The following is an 18,417-nucleotide window of genomic DNA, read 5'->3' as shown; positions in this document are numbered from 1 at the left end:
TCTTTCTAGCAGTGGTGGGAATACAAGAACAGCTCTGGCTTCCTTTCCCCATGGGGAGAGGCTTGCCTTATGTGTTCTGTGACTACATAAAAAGTAGTCTCTTTCAATAGCTGTTTGCAACCCAGATCGGGAGAAACATGTCTGTGAGAAGACAAACCAAAAAGAAAAATCTGTCATCGGATTGTGAGCCTTTTTTATAGAGTGATGCACATAAAAACATACTTTGTCTACTCAAGGAGGCAGATAGCAGTAGACGCTGTAACTGTCTGAAACCTGTCTTTCTTGGACCAATAGGCTCATTTTATATTTTGAGAAAGTTGTTGGTGGCGGCAGCGGCGTCCATCTGCCTCAAGAGACAATGGAAGTGTGTGTCTTCAGGGGTAAGGACAAACTGTTGGAGAATGACTGAGCCTGCTGTTTCTGCAGAGACCGATCCAGGAGAGAAATGTTTTATTGCAGGTGGGGCAGGTGAAAGGGTATTTGATTTGCTGCTGCAGAAACCATGGTGTGCTTCTCCTAGTGGCCATTCCTCTTCTGGTCACTGCTGTGGATACATAACCTGCTGTGGGCACTGCTTACAAAATGGCTATGGAGCCATGGCATGTCACAACATTAGAAAGAGTACTTTCATTGCCCCTCTCCTTGGACAACCTAAGGCTTACTCTGGAAGTCAGCTATGTCCTGCTGGTCCCAATTGTGTGATTTCTCTCTCTCTCTCCCCCTCCCCCCACAGAGTGGTCTTGCTGCCTAAGAAAAACAGGGAGCCTTCCCAGTAACAAGAAAAATATATATAAAATATACATAAGGTGACATCACCCTCTTGGTCAGGTGCAATCACCAGACATACAGACCACAGATACACATGCTTCTCTCACACAAACTCACACACACCCTTCACATATGCACCTCTCCCTGTCTTGCAGGCCATACATTCATGCATATCCCTTCCCCTTCCACTCGCATCTCACCTTTGTAGACTATGCACATATACAAGCACACACCCCCTTTCTCACACACATACCACTGTCCTCCAAGCGTGTCTCTCCCTCTCATGGGCATCAGTAGGATTTTTCTTTCAAGGGTGTGTGTGGATGTTACAAAGGGGCAGGCAAGTACGTATAACAGTGAAAGAGTGGCGCGAGATAATTTCTCACCCAAAAATGAAAACAATGGTGTCTATACATTTTGCCTCCTATCTCAGGTTATAAAAAATGCTGGAAACTTCAACTCCTTCTTGATATCTCAAGGGAGGACTGAGAAAGGCCCTGGTCTGAAACCCCAGATTGCCCCTGCAAGCCAGTGTAGACATTAGTGAGCTAGATGGACCAATCCTGTTTCATAAACTGGAGTCACTGCTTTGTTTGGCAATGCTAATTGTAGAACTGTTTTACTCACTTTCTTAGTCTGTTGCTTCTTACCATATGGTGTTTCAGATGAGATAAGCCCACTGTTATATGCGGATACTCACAAGAATCTTCTCCCATGTATAAGCAATCGGCAGCTATCTCCCTTGCTCATCATGCGTATATCCCCCTCCTATCCTGTTTCCCTTTTAATACCAAGCTCAGCTACAGTTAGATTGCATCGTTTCAGCGGGAAGCATGAGGAGACATCTTAACATGAATATTTCGATCTACTTGTCAAAAGCAACAAATTTCCAAATCTATTTCCTCTATTAATTCCTATGGGGTGGATGGATCTGATTAGGAAGACTAGCCCAAATGGCCTTATGAAGGGAACAAAACATTTAAAAGATCCCACACAGCAACAAGAGTGCACGCGGTTAAACAATGCTTTGGTCTAGCTCATTCGAGATGTTGTTTACAGTGACAAAAAGCTCTGACTCCACCAACAGCCAACCCAACACTCCTCAGCAACTGAGAAAGTAACCCGCTCCTTCCCGCCACTTCTGCCATGGTCCACTTCCTGGTCTTGGGCACTGCAGGAAGGAAGAGCGCTTTTAATCCATTTGGCCAAAGCAATCCCTTGCACAAGGATTCCCCCTTTAAAAAATAAATTTAAATTGTATCTGTGCAAGCTGCTTTGCTTTTTCATACAGCCATGGCTATGTGCACTACTTATGTTCCTCCGTTGACTAGGATTGATGGGAGTCCCACACCTGCCACCTCCCTCCCTGTCATGCCCCGTTCATTTAACCCAGGTGACTGATGGGACGGGTCTGGCTTGCGACCAGGTTTGTAGTAGCTACTGAGGAGGAATGAGGGCAGAGAAGAATCAAACGCTGATCAACACATCGCCTCCTGCAGCAATTCCTCACCTACTCAGACAAGTGCCCCAGCTCCACTTTTTCTGTAGTGTCTCAACATGCTGCTTCCTTTCTTTTTCTTCTGACTGGTTGGTAGAAAGGGCGTGTGGTCTCATTCTCTTATGGCATCGTGTTGCAAAAGGAGTCCACGGGCTGCACGATGAAGTCCTGGCCTGCATACTGAGAACATTGGAATGGAGAGGTGTGGCAAGCTGCATAGGACATGGCCATGGAAGCCATGATGAGGGGAAAACAAGAGGATTCACGGACCAGAAGAGCCACAAGATGCAAGTGGCTGAATCCAAGAACGCTGGTTTTACCTCTTAGGTGATACCCACCTAAAATTTCTACGTTGAATACCTGGCTCAGGAATCAATGGCATGGGTTTTTATTTGCATACATAAATATTTTTGCAAACAAAAGTACACAAGAAACAAATTACAAATTCAATTTATACAAGTGTCTTAACTGACAGACTAAGTTTCAGTTAGATCACTTTCGTAAAAAAAAGAAGAAGAAGCTTAACATGTGGTATTTACAAATTATATAAATAAATCCTTGATTACTCAAAAAAGTTAATCGTCCTAAAAAAGGTCACCTTTACTGGGTGTACTAAAACTGTCCATTTATTGGGAACATCCCAGTTTGCAGTGTAAAACATTTTGATTGCATACATTAAAAAGGAGGTTGTATAAAGAAATAAGAAAAGTGTGGGTAAAAGTAAAAAACAAAAATATTTATATTTATATATATAGGAATACTTGATATCTGAGATTTCAAGGTGTCTTCCACAATGCCTTTCAGAAAACTCTACAAACGTATTCTACAGTATCTGTCAAGTGAAAAAAGTCATTGTAAGAAAGGACAGAGTTACCAAAAGAAACAGATCCATCACGTTGTTCTTACATCACAGAGGAGACCATTATTTTTTTTAAAAAATCCCAAAACAGAAGACAGAAAACAGCATGTCAGTGGCCAGCCACAAGCCTTGTACAACATTTAACTTAAAGGCAGCACTTTTGTAACGCACGGACTATACATATCCTTCACTCAAACAACAATTGAAAGGAACAAAAATACAGGGTGAGGGAGTGGAGTAAGAGAATCAAAGAACTGTAGAGTTGGAAGGGATCCCAAGCGTCATCTAGTCCAACCCCCTGGAATGCAGGAATCACAATGAGATCATACATCAACCTCTGCTTAAAAACCTCCAAGGAAGGAGAGTCCACCACGTCTCGTGGGAGTCTGCTCCACTGTCAAACAGCTCTTGCTGTCAGAAAGTTCTTCCTGATGTTTAGACGGAATCTCCTTTCTTGTAACTTGAAGCCATTGGTTCGGATCCTACCTTCCGGAGCAGGAGAAAACAAGCTTGCTCCATCTTCCATGTGACAGCCCTTTAGGTGTTTGAAGATGGCTAACTTGAATTATGATTTTTTTCCGCAGTTACTTTCAATAAAATTAATGCTTGCTCCTTCTTTTCTTTTCCATCAATGTCAACAAGAACACCATTAATTACTACACTTACTTTTTCCATCTAACATATATGCCAGACAATCAGTACTGTATGTGATGAATGTACAATAATAAGGGGGTGGAGAGAAAACCATACATATTTTGAAAGTGCCATGATTATCGAGTTCAGCCCCCTGCTCCCAAAATATATCTTGGACCCCAGAAAAAGGCTTTAGGGCTCACTGGCTCCTTCACTTGGATCATAAATCTCCCCTTTAGCTGCTTTGGTGAGAATATCCATCCATTTTATTTGCAACTCTTCATCGTCTGCACTGAAATACATAGTCTGTTGGGACTGGCAGAGTTTGAAAACATGTTTTGAGTCAAACTTCTCACCAGAATGCGGAAATTCAACTTCATATCCTGGTAGGGGTATGCTTCGTGGAATCCGTCCATCCTAAACACACACGAAAGAAAAGGAGTCAAAACCAAAAATAAAAAGAAAGCAGGTGACAGGTAAAATGGTGAAAAAAATTCAAGAGGATAGCCATTATTTCCCGATTTTAAGAGTTTTCTAGGAATGAGTAGTACTTGAAGATAAAACACTGTATAAAACACATGCATTTATCAGCATGTATTTTAAAGAAATTATTAGTGAGAGGTCATCTTATCATGACGACTGAATTATTGTGTTGTGGACCAGGGCTGGGATGGTTCTGAAACCAAGAAGCCCTGGAATGCTAATGACACAGAGGTCAAGGAAGAGACTCTCCCCAAACTGTATCAAGAACTAGCTGTGAGGAATCTTCCTCTTTGAAGAAACCTCCTGGGATGATGAAGAGCTGAGGGGATGCCTCCCTGCCCATGTTCTCAGACATCAGTGATTTTTCCCTGTGAAATTCCACAGATCATAGCAGTCTGCATTCAGAAAGATGCCTTGCCTGCCCCTAATCACTGAACCAGCTACAGTTGGGGTGGCAAGTGGTCTCTATAGAATTCGCTATGCAGTGGCCTCTTTGCACTCCTTGGTCTTGAACAGTATTAACTTGTAAACTGCCTTGGGTTTTTAGAAAGGGGAGGGGAAGAATCTAGAATCTAGTTCATGGTTTTCATTTTGTTTTTTAACAGAACTAAACAAACACAAAAATGGTTGACTCGTGTATTTGTTTTGCCTTGAGGGGTTTTCAAAGAAAACCACAACAAATGTTACAAAGTTTGGTTTCAAGAGTTATGAGGCCCAGATTGCCTTCTCTCAATAACAACCTCTCTAGTGATTCTACGCGCACATTCCACCAGCATTCTGCAAAGAGGCATATTTCAAAGAAAGCAACATTCTCTTCACTTTATTACAAGAGCAGCTACTGTTAAGGCTGCATTAGCTGACGTGCCCTGCAGTTCCCTCACAAATCCATGTGGGAATGCAGGAATGATAACTGGAGAAGAACCAACCACCACTTTGCACCAGGGAGCATTCGTGCACAGAGATGCACCAAGCTGCTGGGCTTTTTAAGGCATTCACTCTGATTCTTTTTTTCATAACAATATTCGCAAATTACTACTATTCGCTCTCACTGGCTCCTGGAGCTACTGTTGATGCGCGTATGTTGACACTGCACACATAGTGATTTTCAACCCAACTGGGATAGGAAAGCAATTTTTCTACATATTCTGTCAGTCAACATATTGCTCCTCTTTATCATCTCAGTATAAACGCCAGGGAGAGATCTGAAGATTGCTTCTATTACTGTATTAATCCTGTATGTATCTGGTGAATTTGATTTAGTTGTAAGTATGCCCGAGCTGAGGAAATCTACTTGTTTCATGCATTATCAAAACACATTCTCAGCACTTCTGCAAGTGCACAGATCTAATACTGTCAGAACGCCGAGCTTCATAAATCAAATGAAGATTTAAAGGCATGCAGTCTTACTTCCTCTGCCTTGTGATTTTTATCTTTGGGGAGGATGAATGCTTTTCAAAGCTCAATAAACCCTTTGAGATCTTCATTTTTTGGTGGGGGGAAATGCATCTCTTAAAAACGGGGGTGGGATAAATAATTATCATAGTTGTACACCTTTTTGATGAAAGCAAGAAGTTCATTTATCATTTTCAAAAGACGAGAATGCTTTCTCTGAATGCCTGCAAGACATTCTGTTGTTGATAGGAAGCCAAATCCTTCTAGCCAAATCATCTGATATCAGAGCACACGTTCCCCTGCAAATTAAAATTGGGGGTACTTGCTCTGCTGAAGAAGTGTGAGAGTTATCTGCGCTTACAGTAAAAGGTGCAATGAGCTGCCTCCCTAGAGGGCAGCTAATTCTCCCCAGAGGAAGCTGACTGAAGAAAGGAAAAGGGCAGAGTACTGGATCAGCCGTGGCAGGCAGCCTCAGTGGGATGTACAGTAGATGCACAAAAACCTACAAATTAATCCATTAGTTTCCTGAACCTGTACGGTTCTCACGCAGCATGCTCACAAGCCCTGGCACATAGCTTAGGAATAACTGTTTCAGACCATTTCTCAGTATGACTTGTTTTATATATATTTTTAACAGCTATGTAAGATGCTCTGCTTTTTACCTGACTGCCTCCTTGTAGATATAAGACGAGAGGTTCAGCCTTAGGGATGGTGACCCAAACTTTACACCAAGTCTTTCCTTTTTCTTGGAACAGGAGGTGACTGCTGAAAAGGCTGCTTTCTGCTCCCAAAACGCTTTGCTTCTATATATAACAAATAAACCAAGCAGTGTTTATTCAAGCGCTTGTGCTGAAGGCATTTACAATTTATTATGCACCTTAATGGTTTATTGGTTTATGTTCAAATATTTGTTCATGAATGGTCCATGGGAGCAGAAGTGTGATTACCAAGGTATTAATCCTTAAGCATACAGAGGTTTAATCATCATTACATATAATCAGGATTAAAAGACTCGCACGTAGGTGCTGAACTGTTTTTAGAGAACGTTAAGCTGAAAACCCCACCTCCACAGTCAAAGTTGAGAACAGCAATTAAGATGATACAGCTACTTTCATACGTAAAGTAGGTTGGAAGGAGAATGAAAATTAATTAGGAAGCTGCTTCAGCACAAATGAATAGAGTCACAGCGAAGTGCTGCTGCAAGGATAAATGAAATCTCCAGGGTTTAAAAATTATTATTTAGGGAGGGGATTTTTTTTTTTTAAATTCCACTCCAAATCGGTGAGAACAGCCAAATCCAATGTATATTTATTAAGAAGTAAGACTCATAGTGTTCAGTGGGACTTCCTTCCAGGCAAGTATACATAGGATTGCTGCGAGGCAGAGCATAAGCCTGCTGCTTCAGAGATGCCAGACATCTTTGAAGTCTGTAATGCTGGGATTTCCATACATCTCCTCTCTCCATAATATATGACTTTCATTAATTTGTGAGCAAACAAAACCTAGTATTGTTAAGACCATGGGCCTGTAAAAGGGTAAAATAGTATTGGGAAATAATTTATAATGAATTGAGAAAAAAATGTTTAAAAACATTTTCTAAAAAAAAACCCAGAGTCCTTTCTGTTGGGGATAATTCAGACTGAAATTCCCATGTATCAAAAAAAGGTTATTTATGCGGCCCGTGTTTTGTTAGCCCAAAAATGGCAAATGAGCGAATGGGAAGAATGGGAACTTAAACTCATGGAACATGCGCAGCTTGCGGATCTAACATACAGAATAAGAAAACAAGAATAAAATACGTTTAATGAAGATTGGAAAATGTTTATTGAATATAGTGGGGAAAATTGTGTACACCTGAAAACACTGGCAGCATTAAGATAAATTCAGCAGTGTAAATAAGTTTTGATGGATGTAATAATGGAATCAGGATGCAGGTAGCGCTGTGGTCTAAACCACTGAGCCTAGGGCTTGCTGATCAGAAGGTCGGCAGTTCGAATCCCCGCAATAGGGTAAGCTTGGTCCCTCCTCCTGCCAACCTAGCAGTTCGAAAGGACGTCAAAGTTCAAGTAGATGAATAGGTACCGCTCCGGCGGGAAGGTAAATGGTGTTTCTGTGCGCTTCTCTGGTTTGCCAGAAGCGGCTGAATCATGCTGACCACATGACCTGGAAAAACAGTCTGTGGACAAACGTCGGCTCCCTCGGTCAGTAAAGCGAGATGAGCGCCGCAACCCTAGAGTTGTTCGTGACTGGACTTAACTGTCAGGGGTCCTTTACCTTTAATAATGGAATACTGAATGGTTTAGTTAATATGCAGGGATTTATGTTATGCAAAATGAACCATGGAAAAAGAAGGGAAGTTTTGTTATTTTAAGGTTGCTTAAATGAACATTCTAAATTGTAAAACAGAAAATTTAATTAATTAATTAGTGTGTGTGTGTGTGTGTGTGTGTGTGTGACCATCATAACAAAATGCAAGGACACAACTTCTATTTGTTTCAATAGGTCTTGCACAGGGATGGTTTTTGTGAGACTACATCATCTAATAGCAGCATTTGCCTGACAACTCTCAATTTGCACCTTAACATACAAACAGAACTGTGAGGAGTTGGATATGCTCTGTTCCCCTTAGTAAGATGTACTTTCGATTTTTTTTTTAAACTTAAACTGTGGCATCTTCTGTGTGAAATTTACAGTCTACAAATCCTTGCACTGGCTATGTGAACAGGCATGAGACAAAGGTGGGCTAAATGAGCACACTTGAGATGGAAAAATACCTCTGAAGAAAAACCATTAGAATTAATAGCGGCGCTATGTTCTGCAAATGGCAAGAGGGTTTGGTGTCCTGCCACTGACTTCACTGGAGTCTTTAGAAAAAAAGAAAATCCTATTCTGTGATATGCAAATGGTGTGGTGGTGGTGGTGAATTAAATCAATAATCTGCCCAGAACCACATATCAAAAAAGCAGAAGAGCCTCTAGGAATGGAAACACTGTACCTATTATGTTTTGTATAACAAATCTCCAGAGAAACTACACATCTGCTAATAGATCAGGAAAAAAGGCAAATCCTTGAAGAGCCACTGAGTTCATGAAATATTAATTCGGGGAAAACACTTGAACCCCTAATCCTAGGAGCATTTCCTTGGATGTAACTCAAAGACGTCCATCCATTCCTTCATAGTACAAGGCAACAGCCCAGATTAGGCTACATTCTGTGCTATTCCCTTGTGTGTTTTACCTGAATCTCTAAGACTTAGCACAGAGCTAAATGCCTAACCCTATTAAGGAGATGAGCTTCCTTTCTCCTGAATGTGAACAGTATGCTGCCCTACTTGAGAGAGCAGGTCATATTTCACTGTACTGTATTTTAAGCATTTGCATGGCTTTTAGGATTATCCAAAAACTTGGATTTGGGGCAACGATTCCCCCATTACAGTTCCTCTGCAACAGCTTTCGACTACAGTACAAGGAACTGCTTGTAGCGTTACGAGGAGTAAGAAAGGTTATTAAAGCCATTCGGTGGGTCCATATATTCTCTTTGCCTCTTGTTGCTGAAACCACCAAACTTCAAGTTACTATCAGGAGCCAAACTTTTAAGTTACCAGCAAGAACATATAGTGGGGTGTTGCTGCCCTCCCAACCATGGTGCTGATGCTGCTTCTGAGATGGTGCAGGGATGCAACAGAGAGGTCAGAGCTGCATAGGTTCAACAATAGGAAGACTAGACTGGCTCGACTGGGGTGCCCCTGCAGCCTCAACCTCGTCCCTGGCCTGCCCCAACCCCCAGACAATTCCAGTAAGGAGAAGTGATGCTGCTGCTGGGAGGGTGGGGCAGTGGGGCTTCCCTCCATGCCAGGTTGCTTCTGGCTGGTGGATTGCCAAGACTTTTATTCTTTCTCCATGGCAGGTTAAGTCATTTGATAGAAGCAAAGGGAGGTCTGATCTGCAGTGAAAGCTATGGATGGGGATTCCTAACAGCAGAGTTTGGAGAGAGGCAAATATAAGTCAGTAGTAGTAGTAGTCAATATAAGGTTATCTCTCACTTGGACTACTGCAATGAGCTCTATGTGGGGCTATCTTTGAAGGTGACCCAGAAACTACAACTAATTCAGAATGTGGCAGCTAGACTGGTGACTGGGAGTGGCCGCCAAGACCACATTTACTGGCTGAGGGAGCCAGCGTACAGCTTCCGGGTCATGTGGCCAGCATGACTAAGCCGCTTCTGGCGAACCAGAGCAGCACACAGAAATGCCATTTAGCTTCTTGCCAGAGCAGTACCTATTTATCTATTTGACTTTGATGTGCTTTCGAACTGCTAGGTTGGCAGGAGCAGGGACTGAGCAACAGCTCACCCTGCTGCAGGGATTCGAACTGCCGACCTTCTGATCGGCAAGCCCTAGCCCTAAACAGCCTCGATCCAGTATACCTGAAGGAGCGTCTCCACCCCCATCGTTCTACCCGGACACTGAGGTCCAGCACCGAGGGCCTTCTGGCGGTTCCCTCACTGCGAGAAGCCAAGTTACAGGGAACCAGACAGAGGGCCTTCTCAGTAGTGGCACCCACCCTGTGGAACACCCTCCCACCAGATGTCAAAGAGAACAACTACCAGACTTTTGGAAGACATCTGAAGGCAGTCCTGTTTAGGGAAGCTTTTAATGTTTGATGGACTACTGTATTTTAATATTTTGTTGGAAGCCGCCCAGAGTGGCTGGGGAAACCCAGCCAGATGGCGGGGTATAAATAAATAAATAAATTATTATTATTATTATTATTATTATTATTATTATTATTATTATTATTAGAGAACAGAAGAGCCAGAAGGCACATCTGGGGGTGAAGTCAAGCACCTGTGTTAGCAGCACTGAAGTGACCCCCCCACTGGGTTCAAGCCTGGACAGTGTGTATGGAAGTCCTGAGCTCCCTAGACCAGTGTTTCCCAACCTTTTTTGGGCAAAGGCACACTTGTTTCATGAAAAAAATCTCGAGGCACACCACCATTACAGCCCCGTGACGTCAGCGCGCAGCGTCACGCCGGGAGGGACATGAATTGCTAGCAAATTACATAATCACCTCCTTGAGGGCTGGCTCATATTCTCCGAAGGCAGAACCCCATTAATTAACAGGACAGACTCACACCATAGCCAAGACGAGGGGGGAAAACCTCAGTCATGCACAGTCATGCACATGTGGGGGCTAAATGAGGACGAAGACCGGGCAGAGAGCAGGGTTCAAATCACCCCACCTGGCCAGGACAATCCCTGGGTGCTCCCTTGGGCCACTCGCCTGACCCATCTCGCAGGGCTGTTGTTGCGAGGATAACACGGGGAGAACCACGCGCGCCCCCGGGAGCTCCTTGGAGGAGAAAGTGGGCGATGAATGCAATGCACGAAATATATGAGAGGCGACCAGGTTTTGCAGGTGAGGGGCCCCCGCCAGCCTCCGCTTCCAACACCTGGCGCAACGGCGCCGAAGTTTCCCCCCGGGCTCGGCTCGGGGAGCAGCGCTGCTCCCCCCCGGCTCCCCTTTGCCCTCCCGGCTCTCTCTGCCGCCCACTGGGGACCCCCCTCACCTGCCAAGTCCGGAGCGCCGGTGGAAGTTGCATGCATGCCGCATTGCCATTGCATTGCACTGCACTCCATGCAACGCCTGCACGGATGCATTGCATTGCACGCCCGCCAAGGGGTCTCCCTGCGGTCCGATGCGTCCCCTCCGGCGCGGATGCAGCATTGCAAAAATTAAAACCCCCCGACGCAGCCCTACCTGGGGGGCAGCCTCCGCCTCCGCTGCTCCGCCTCCGCGGGGATCCCCGGGCTCCATCCTGCCACCCGATCTCCGCGGGGGCGCAGGCAGGCTGCGCGGGGTCTGCGCGGAAGAGCCCCTGCCCACCCGGCCGCCGCCGCTGCGCTCATTCCATGGCCGGGAGAAGAGCGCTTCAAACAAAACGCCCGGCCCGCCAGGCCATGCTGGGAAACGTAGTTCGCGGAGCCCAAGGGCGAGGGGACTACGGATCCCGGCAGCCCCCGCGCCGGGGACGGAGGGGGAGAGGCCGGGTGCAGGGATGGAGGGACGGGTGGGTGAGCGAGTGAGTGAGTGGCAGCCGCCAAGCCTTGGCCGAGAGCCAGGAAGGGCCTCCCCGGAGGAGGAGGAGGAGGGAGGCGCAGAGCGGGAGGGAGGGAGGGAACCCCAGGGGTCATCTAGTGACGGCGCCCCAATCGAAAATTTGACTTTAAAAAAATATATATATTTCGAATTTTTTAATTTTTCCCGCGGCACACCAGGCAACATCTCGCGGCACACTAGTGTGCCGCGGAACAGTGGTTGGGAAACACTGCCCTAGACGACAAGCCCCCTCTCTCAGACTTGCTGATGTGGTCCAAAGTAAAACAGAGAAATATTTTTGGCACCAGCTTAGCTGCAGGAGTTGCTGGAAGGAGGCATACAAGATGCCATCCAACCGTCTGAGGGACTCCACAGTATATAAAAGAACTACAATAGAACATAACAATTTGGGCAGAAAAAACCTAATATACAGCCACAGTTTTAACTCTGGAGGGAGAAGAAGAGGAAGCACTACAAATTATATAATCATTGTAGCTGGTACACTCATCAGGTTTATGTTCCTTGCATCTATTAAAACCTTGTGTATCTCCTTGCACTGAGAATTTATTCTAAACTTTTGCAGCACAACTTTATATTACCAATCACTTGCATGCTTAGTGTTTACAGTCCTTATCCTTGATGCATGCTGACACACATCCCTCCCTGTGTATAGCCCTATAGCTAAAAGTGAAAGGGCAACTGCTACACACGGAACAAGCCTTGGCACAGGTTTAACTGCTTAGCTTGGATCTAAATCTTCATGTTCCACATCCTAACACAACACTTTGTCTGCTGCGCCAAACCAATTCTCAATATAGCAGCTGCTATTGCCTTTCTTGTGTTTTTGTTTGTTACTCTCAGATATCCACACAATCCACATTTTTAAAGGAAATGAAGATTTCAGAAGGCAGAATTCTCTAATGTGCAAGTGTCAGTACATAATTGCTCTAACATAAAACAATTTCATTATACATCTACAGCTCTGCTCCTGAGAATTGGGCTTCATTCCATAATGTGCAACTCCCCCTGTTCATGCTGAAAGCAACAATGGATGAAAATTATGTGCATGGGGGTGGCTTCTGTGTAGGGAGAAAAAAGGTGCATATAAAATAAAATTGAAAGGACTGAAAAGACATAATGCAGCAGCAACCATGAAACTGGCCCTCTGGTAAGTCTATGTATTAAATGATGGATTTCTGAATGTTTAAGTATTGTGAGGCAAGACCATGAAATGATTTTAACAATGAAAAGTATGCTTCTGCTGAGTAACTAGTCGTTTTAGGTGTTAATATGACAAAATATACCTCCGTTGCCATTTTTTTCTTTTGTTCTCCTGCACCTTCATTGCCCAAGACACACGGGGTTGCTGACGGCAGTTGAAAACATTCTTTACACACTCGGTTGTGGCGGCTGTTATCAGCAAGTGTTTTAAATTCAGAGCATTTTGCACAGATAACCTGGATGAAAAAGCACAGGACTTTATTCTTAAGTCATTATTGGAAACAAAACAAAACAAAAAACTCCTTTATAATTAGAAGCACTTTGATTCCTGTTCCCAAAAGCAATGTTCTTGAATGATAATAACACAAGAATTTCAGGTATTATGTCCAAGTTATGATTACTTCCCACCTGCTTGGCACTAGAGAATGATTTTGCTACTCCATGCTATTTGTTAAAACTCTACCTACAATGGAGGGGGGGGGGGGGACAAGGCCACCCTATATGGGTTTGCCTTCCTGTTCAGTGTTATAAAAAGCATTTTCAGTTACACTGGATTAAAATTTTATCCGGTTTCCTAGAAGCCCATCTAAATATAAATTTATAAGAACCCCATTAATGAAAGGATGCCAATTGGTGCTTCATAAACATGACATCTTGTTTACACCAGCTAAAGTTCTGCATCGTGCAAGGGAGAGGTAGAAATTCAGCACTTCAATCATTTTGGCCACGTTGAACTTGAACAGGTAAGGGCATCAATATTTATTTGTTGGAAATTTTTCCAAACAGCAGAGCAACAATTAACAAATCATTCTTTTCAAAGCAACAAAAATCCAACAATGCAGGAAACGGTGAGAGAGAAGGTACTTCGACATAAGAATTTACGTCTGCAAATTGATGGATGAATAATGAGCTGCTTTTTCATAGGATTCTTCCGAACATTACTTGAAACAGGAACAGCATCAAGGAACAGGAAGCACCCCAGAGAGATATTTCTGTTGTGGGTTTTTTAGAACTATTATTGCTGTAGAGACATGATGACAGTTGTACCAACCATTCTGATACTGCTATTTTGGGTGCAGTAACAGCAGTCTATTTTGTACAGGACCGTGAGTGACTGGAGCATTGATAATCCACAAGACAGTATATCTTGACACACTTAACTGACTCTCATACTGGTAAGGCATTAACTGAAAGCATCTTTTTAGGTAATGGCCTTTCATGTCTGGAACGCAGACTTGCAGCTAGATCCAAAACATAATGCTTGATAAAACAGAAGATTACAATTAATGCACTGACCTAGCATATGGCTGCAGGATGCAGGGGAAGATTATACCTCAGTAATTTTAAAGCATAGAATGCATGAAAAATGTGATACGTATATTATTTGTGAAAGTTCATCATACTCTATTTGACTCCTATAACAAGGGTGGAGCTAAACTTTCCCAAAGCATGTTCTCTTATCAATTAGAACGACTAGAAAGTTAGTACAGTATTTTTAAATGAGTGAAGGTGAAAGGCTGAAATCAAGTCTAAATATGATTTTGGATAGGAATCTGGCATATCAGCTGAATAACACTTTACCTTGTAAAAATATATATATGTGGATACTGGCAATAAGGGGGTTTCTTCCCCAGGTCATAAAAGTCTCTATATATTCAGCCTACATAAGTGCTTGAAAATCAAACCTCATCAGACCTTGTGAATTTTCTGGAGAATCTTCTGGGAGAAATGCAGGATGTCATTCATTAGATGGGAATTGGATAGCTATATGCCAGGGGTGGAGAATATTCTGGGAGTCATGTCAGTGATGGGCAGGGCCAGAGAGGGAAAAGGTAGAGCACTGTGTGTGACTCCTGCCTTTGTACAGCTGGCTACCTGCAGACATCAGATGTTTCTATCTACACACATATATCTCTGCTCTCCATCCAGACAAGCAAGAGGCATCACTGCAGTCTAGGGACCCAATCCAGCCAGGGAAAAGCATCCAAGGGGGCCAAGCGTGCAGGGTAAGCAATGAGGGGTGTGGCCTGTGGAGGAGGAATGACCATAGGAGAGTCCCAAGGCCCAAAAACAGATTAGGCTCCTCACTCTTGGTATAGGCTAACAAATTGGCTCAGTGAGTTTTGATTAACAAAAGAGAAAGGCAAATCTACCATCTTTTAGTTGCAGTAGTTGGCAATTAGGGACGCTTTTAGCTGGCTTATATCTGGGAGCAAGACCATGCAATGTACACTAGTGGCATGGTCTTTTGGAAAAAGTGTATTTCTGAGGTTTGATGGCTCATAACACCACTTTTTTTGGGAGCAATACCATAAAATTATACATCACTGGAAAGATAATTTAATGAAGAATGTAATGCAACAAAGTTTGTTCAATTATCTGTATTCTATCAAAAGCTATAGCCAAATAACCAGAAAAAGGAAGCACAACTGGCTTAGGTTGACATGTAGTAGTTTTCCTTTATTTGAATGTAGCCAATGAGCATAATGTTTAGAGAGCCAATCAGGTGTTATGAGCCATCAAACCTCGAAAATGCACTTTTCCCAAAAGGTTTCCAAAATTTTGGCTACTAGTTAACTCAACATGTTGGGGGGTTCCCATTTAGTAAGATCAGTTTCCTAGCAATATTCTCTAGAGTACTCTTCCTAAAGAGACGGCCTATAAGTCTCATGAGATCCACGGACTCTCTGACTCCTTCCCTTCCATCACCATTGCCCCTGAATCGGTCTCTGCTTCTCTTGGGCACTGCCAGCACCTCAAGCCTATTTGCTTCAATTCTGCACCACTATTGGTAATTCATACTGAAGAGGGATAGCTCAGCAGTTGAGCAAATGGCTTGCTCCTATATTCAATTCAATTAATCTAGTCATCAAGGAAGAGTGACATAACGTTTGCTTTGTAATTGCAGGTTCTCCTGAGGACAAATAGCATGTAAGAAAATGAAATGCTCATCAGGAGAATGGTGAATTGATAATGATAGGTCTTGATAGGTTCAGGTTTACTGAGATAATTTGAAGGAAACCAAACACAGCCTAGTAAACACTAATGTAATTTAACAAGAGTGTCTAGCCTCATTAGCTTGCTTTATATTACTCTATTGAGCTCAGAAAATTCAAACGTCCTTCTTTGCACAATTACCAGAATAAGTGTTGGTGCTGACCTTTAAAGCCATAAACGGCCTTAGCCCTGTATACCTGAAGGAGTGCCTCCATCCCCATTGTTTAACCCGAACACTGAGATCTAGCTCCAATGGCCTTCTGGAGGTTCTGGAGGTTTCCTCACTGTGAGAAGTGAGGCTACAGGGAACCAGGCAGAGGGCCTTCTCGGTAGTGGTGCCTGCCCTGTGGAATGCAGACAGTCTTGGGAACTGAAGGACAGTATAATACTTGAGAAGATGATATTATTTTTTTCCATTTTTTTTGCAGAATTTTATAAGGAAAAACAAGCTTGTTCCACATGAGTAACAATGCACATACATATAAATAGTAATTTTCACTCCAATACTCACTGCCCCACATTGCTTGCAATGGTGACGTCTTTTTGTAATGGAGTTGAAGCTTTCACCGCAGCTTTTGCAAGCTTGCTTCTCCTTTTCTCTCTTTGATTTGGAGGATTTTCTGCAACACTCAGGCTGGGATGAAAAAATAAAATTTGAATGTTAAACAATGTGACTTTGAACCAGTGAAGGGCAGCTTGAGCCCCACAAGTGTATTATCATTATTATTTTAAAGTTTGGTATGTATAATGTCGTGATTTTAACACACGTGGTTAGCATTTAGAGTGCCAGATATACCTTAACTCAAGTTTTGCCAGTTGCTACGGGCCAACTTTCACAGCCAAACAGCTCTAGACATTTGGAATGATGGCTAGACCAGCTATTTTAAAAGCCTCTCACAAGGGTTGAACTAGCACTGTTTAGTTAAGAATTATAGATTTTCCAAGAAGTCTATTATTTGCATGCTCAAGGTCTCTTTACCCTTCCTGATATGTGAGCTGCCTTCTCCCTCAGAAAGTATTTCCTGCTGTGCAAGCAACATGCAAGCAAACTACCTGCAAGGATGTATATTTTGAGCAAGACTTCTTTGTCTGAAGAATTTGAGACAACTACTCAAAAGGAAGAATGCAGGCCTTCCCAGGCAGTTACAGGCAGACATCAGGAGAACTTCAAGCATACAGTGGTACCTCGGGTTAAGTACTTAATTCGGTCCGGAGGTCCATTCTTAACCTGAAACTGTTCTTAACCTGAAGCACCACTTTAGCTAATGGGGCCTCCTGCTGCCGCCGCGCCGCCAGAGCCCGATTTCTGTTCTCATCCTGAAGCAAAGTTCTTAACCCGAGGTACTACTTCTGGGTTAGCGGAGTCTGTAACCTGAAGCATATGTAACCTGAAGTGTATGTAACTCGAGGTACCACTGTATTGGAAAGCCAACAACTGGTCATGGTTTCAGAATGGCTACAAATCATAATCTGTTAGGATGAAACAAATTACGATCCTGCATTTGGACATAACATTCAGGAATTCCTTTCCTGGTTTGCTTACCTGCTCTCACTGGGAAGGAGCAAAGTGGAAACAAGTGGGATGCATGCGCAGCCAAGAACCTTAGCCTGCCAAGTATGTATGCATGAGCAGTAAAGATTTTAATCATTCAATCTCATCGCTATAAGCAAAGCAGCAACTGCAACACTACCCAGTTCAGAACCGAGCATATGGTTCATTTCAGAGAAGTTGTTTAATTTATATCAACATTCATGTCTTGCCCCAAAGAGCACAAAGATCGTTTTTTAAAGGTGTAGGTATGGCCTGTAATTAAATTTTATGGAGTGAGTTATAGGTTTGCTAACAGTCTTCCATGCACTGCCTTTTCTGCTCACATTACAAACCACACACTCAGAGGCTGTTTCAGTATGTAAAGAAGCTCTCAATTACTATAGCAACTGTCCAGAGTATTAGCTACTGATGACATTTATTTCAGGTGTACACAAAAGCTTTTGAAATAAATAAATTAAAGAGCCATTCCACACCAAGCTAGCATTGTGTTGCCGATCATACAGGCTCAGACTACACCACCACCACCACCAATTTGCACCTTTGCTGTTACTGCGGCCTGTGATTTGCCTCAGCCTTATTGCTAGGGATTTCCACCAAGCTGTACTTTATCAGGTGCAACATCTATTAGGTAAAGGTAAAGGGACCCCTGACCATTAGGTCCAGTTGTGGACGACTCTGGGGTTGCGGCGCTCATCTCGCTTTACTGGCCGAGGGAGTTGACGTTCAGCTTCCGGGTCATGGGGCTAGTATGACTAAACCGCTTCTGGCAAACCAGAGCAGCGCACGGAAACGCCCTTTACCTTCCCGCCAGAGCGGTACCGATTCATCTACTTGCACTTTGATGTGCTTTTGAACTGCTAGGTTGGCAGGAGCGGGGACCATGCAATGGGAGCTCACCCCATCGCGGGGATTCAAA

The 18,417-nt window shown here is 43.5% G+C and overlaps 1 protein-coding gene across 2 annotated transcripts in view; it reads right to left on the bottom strand.

Annotated features, from left to right (window-relative positions):
• Positions 1-2,638: 2,638 nt before the first annotated feature.
• FGD3 (FYVE, RhoGEF and PH domain containing 3) overlaps positions 2,639-18,417 on the bottom strand; it is a 104,524-nt gene continuing 88,745 nt past the window's right edge. For both annotated transcript variants that reach the window (XM_081185239.1, XM_081185240.1), the window contains 4 exons: positions 16,461-16,583; positions 13,036-13,188; positions 6,296-6,436; positions 2,639-4,175 (listed from right to left, as the gene is read on the bottom strand). In XM_081185239.1, coding sequence (XP_081041365.1) covers positions 3,951-4,175; positions 6,296-6,436; positions 13,036-13,188; positions 16,461-16,583 — 642 coding nt within the window. In that variant the 3' untranslated portion in view covers positions 2,639-3,950. The remainder of the gene's footprint in view (positions 4,176-6,295; positions 6,437-13,035; positions 13,189-16,460; positions 16,584-18,417) is intronic.

This window comes from Podarcis bocagei (assembly GCF_964188305.1).
Source record: "Podarcis bocagei genome assembly, chromosome: 2".
NCBI lineage: Eukaryota > Metazoa > Chordata > Lepidosauria > Squamata > Lacertidae > Podarcis > Podarcis bocagei.
The sequence above is the reverse complement of the archived record's forward strand: the minus strand, read 5'-3'. Positions and strand labels throughout refer to the sequence as shown.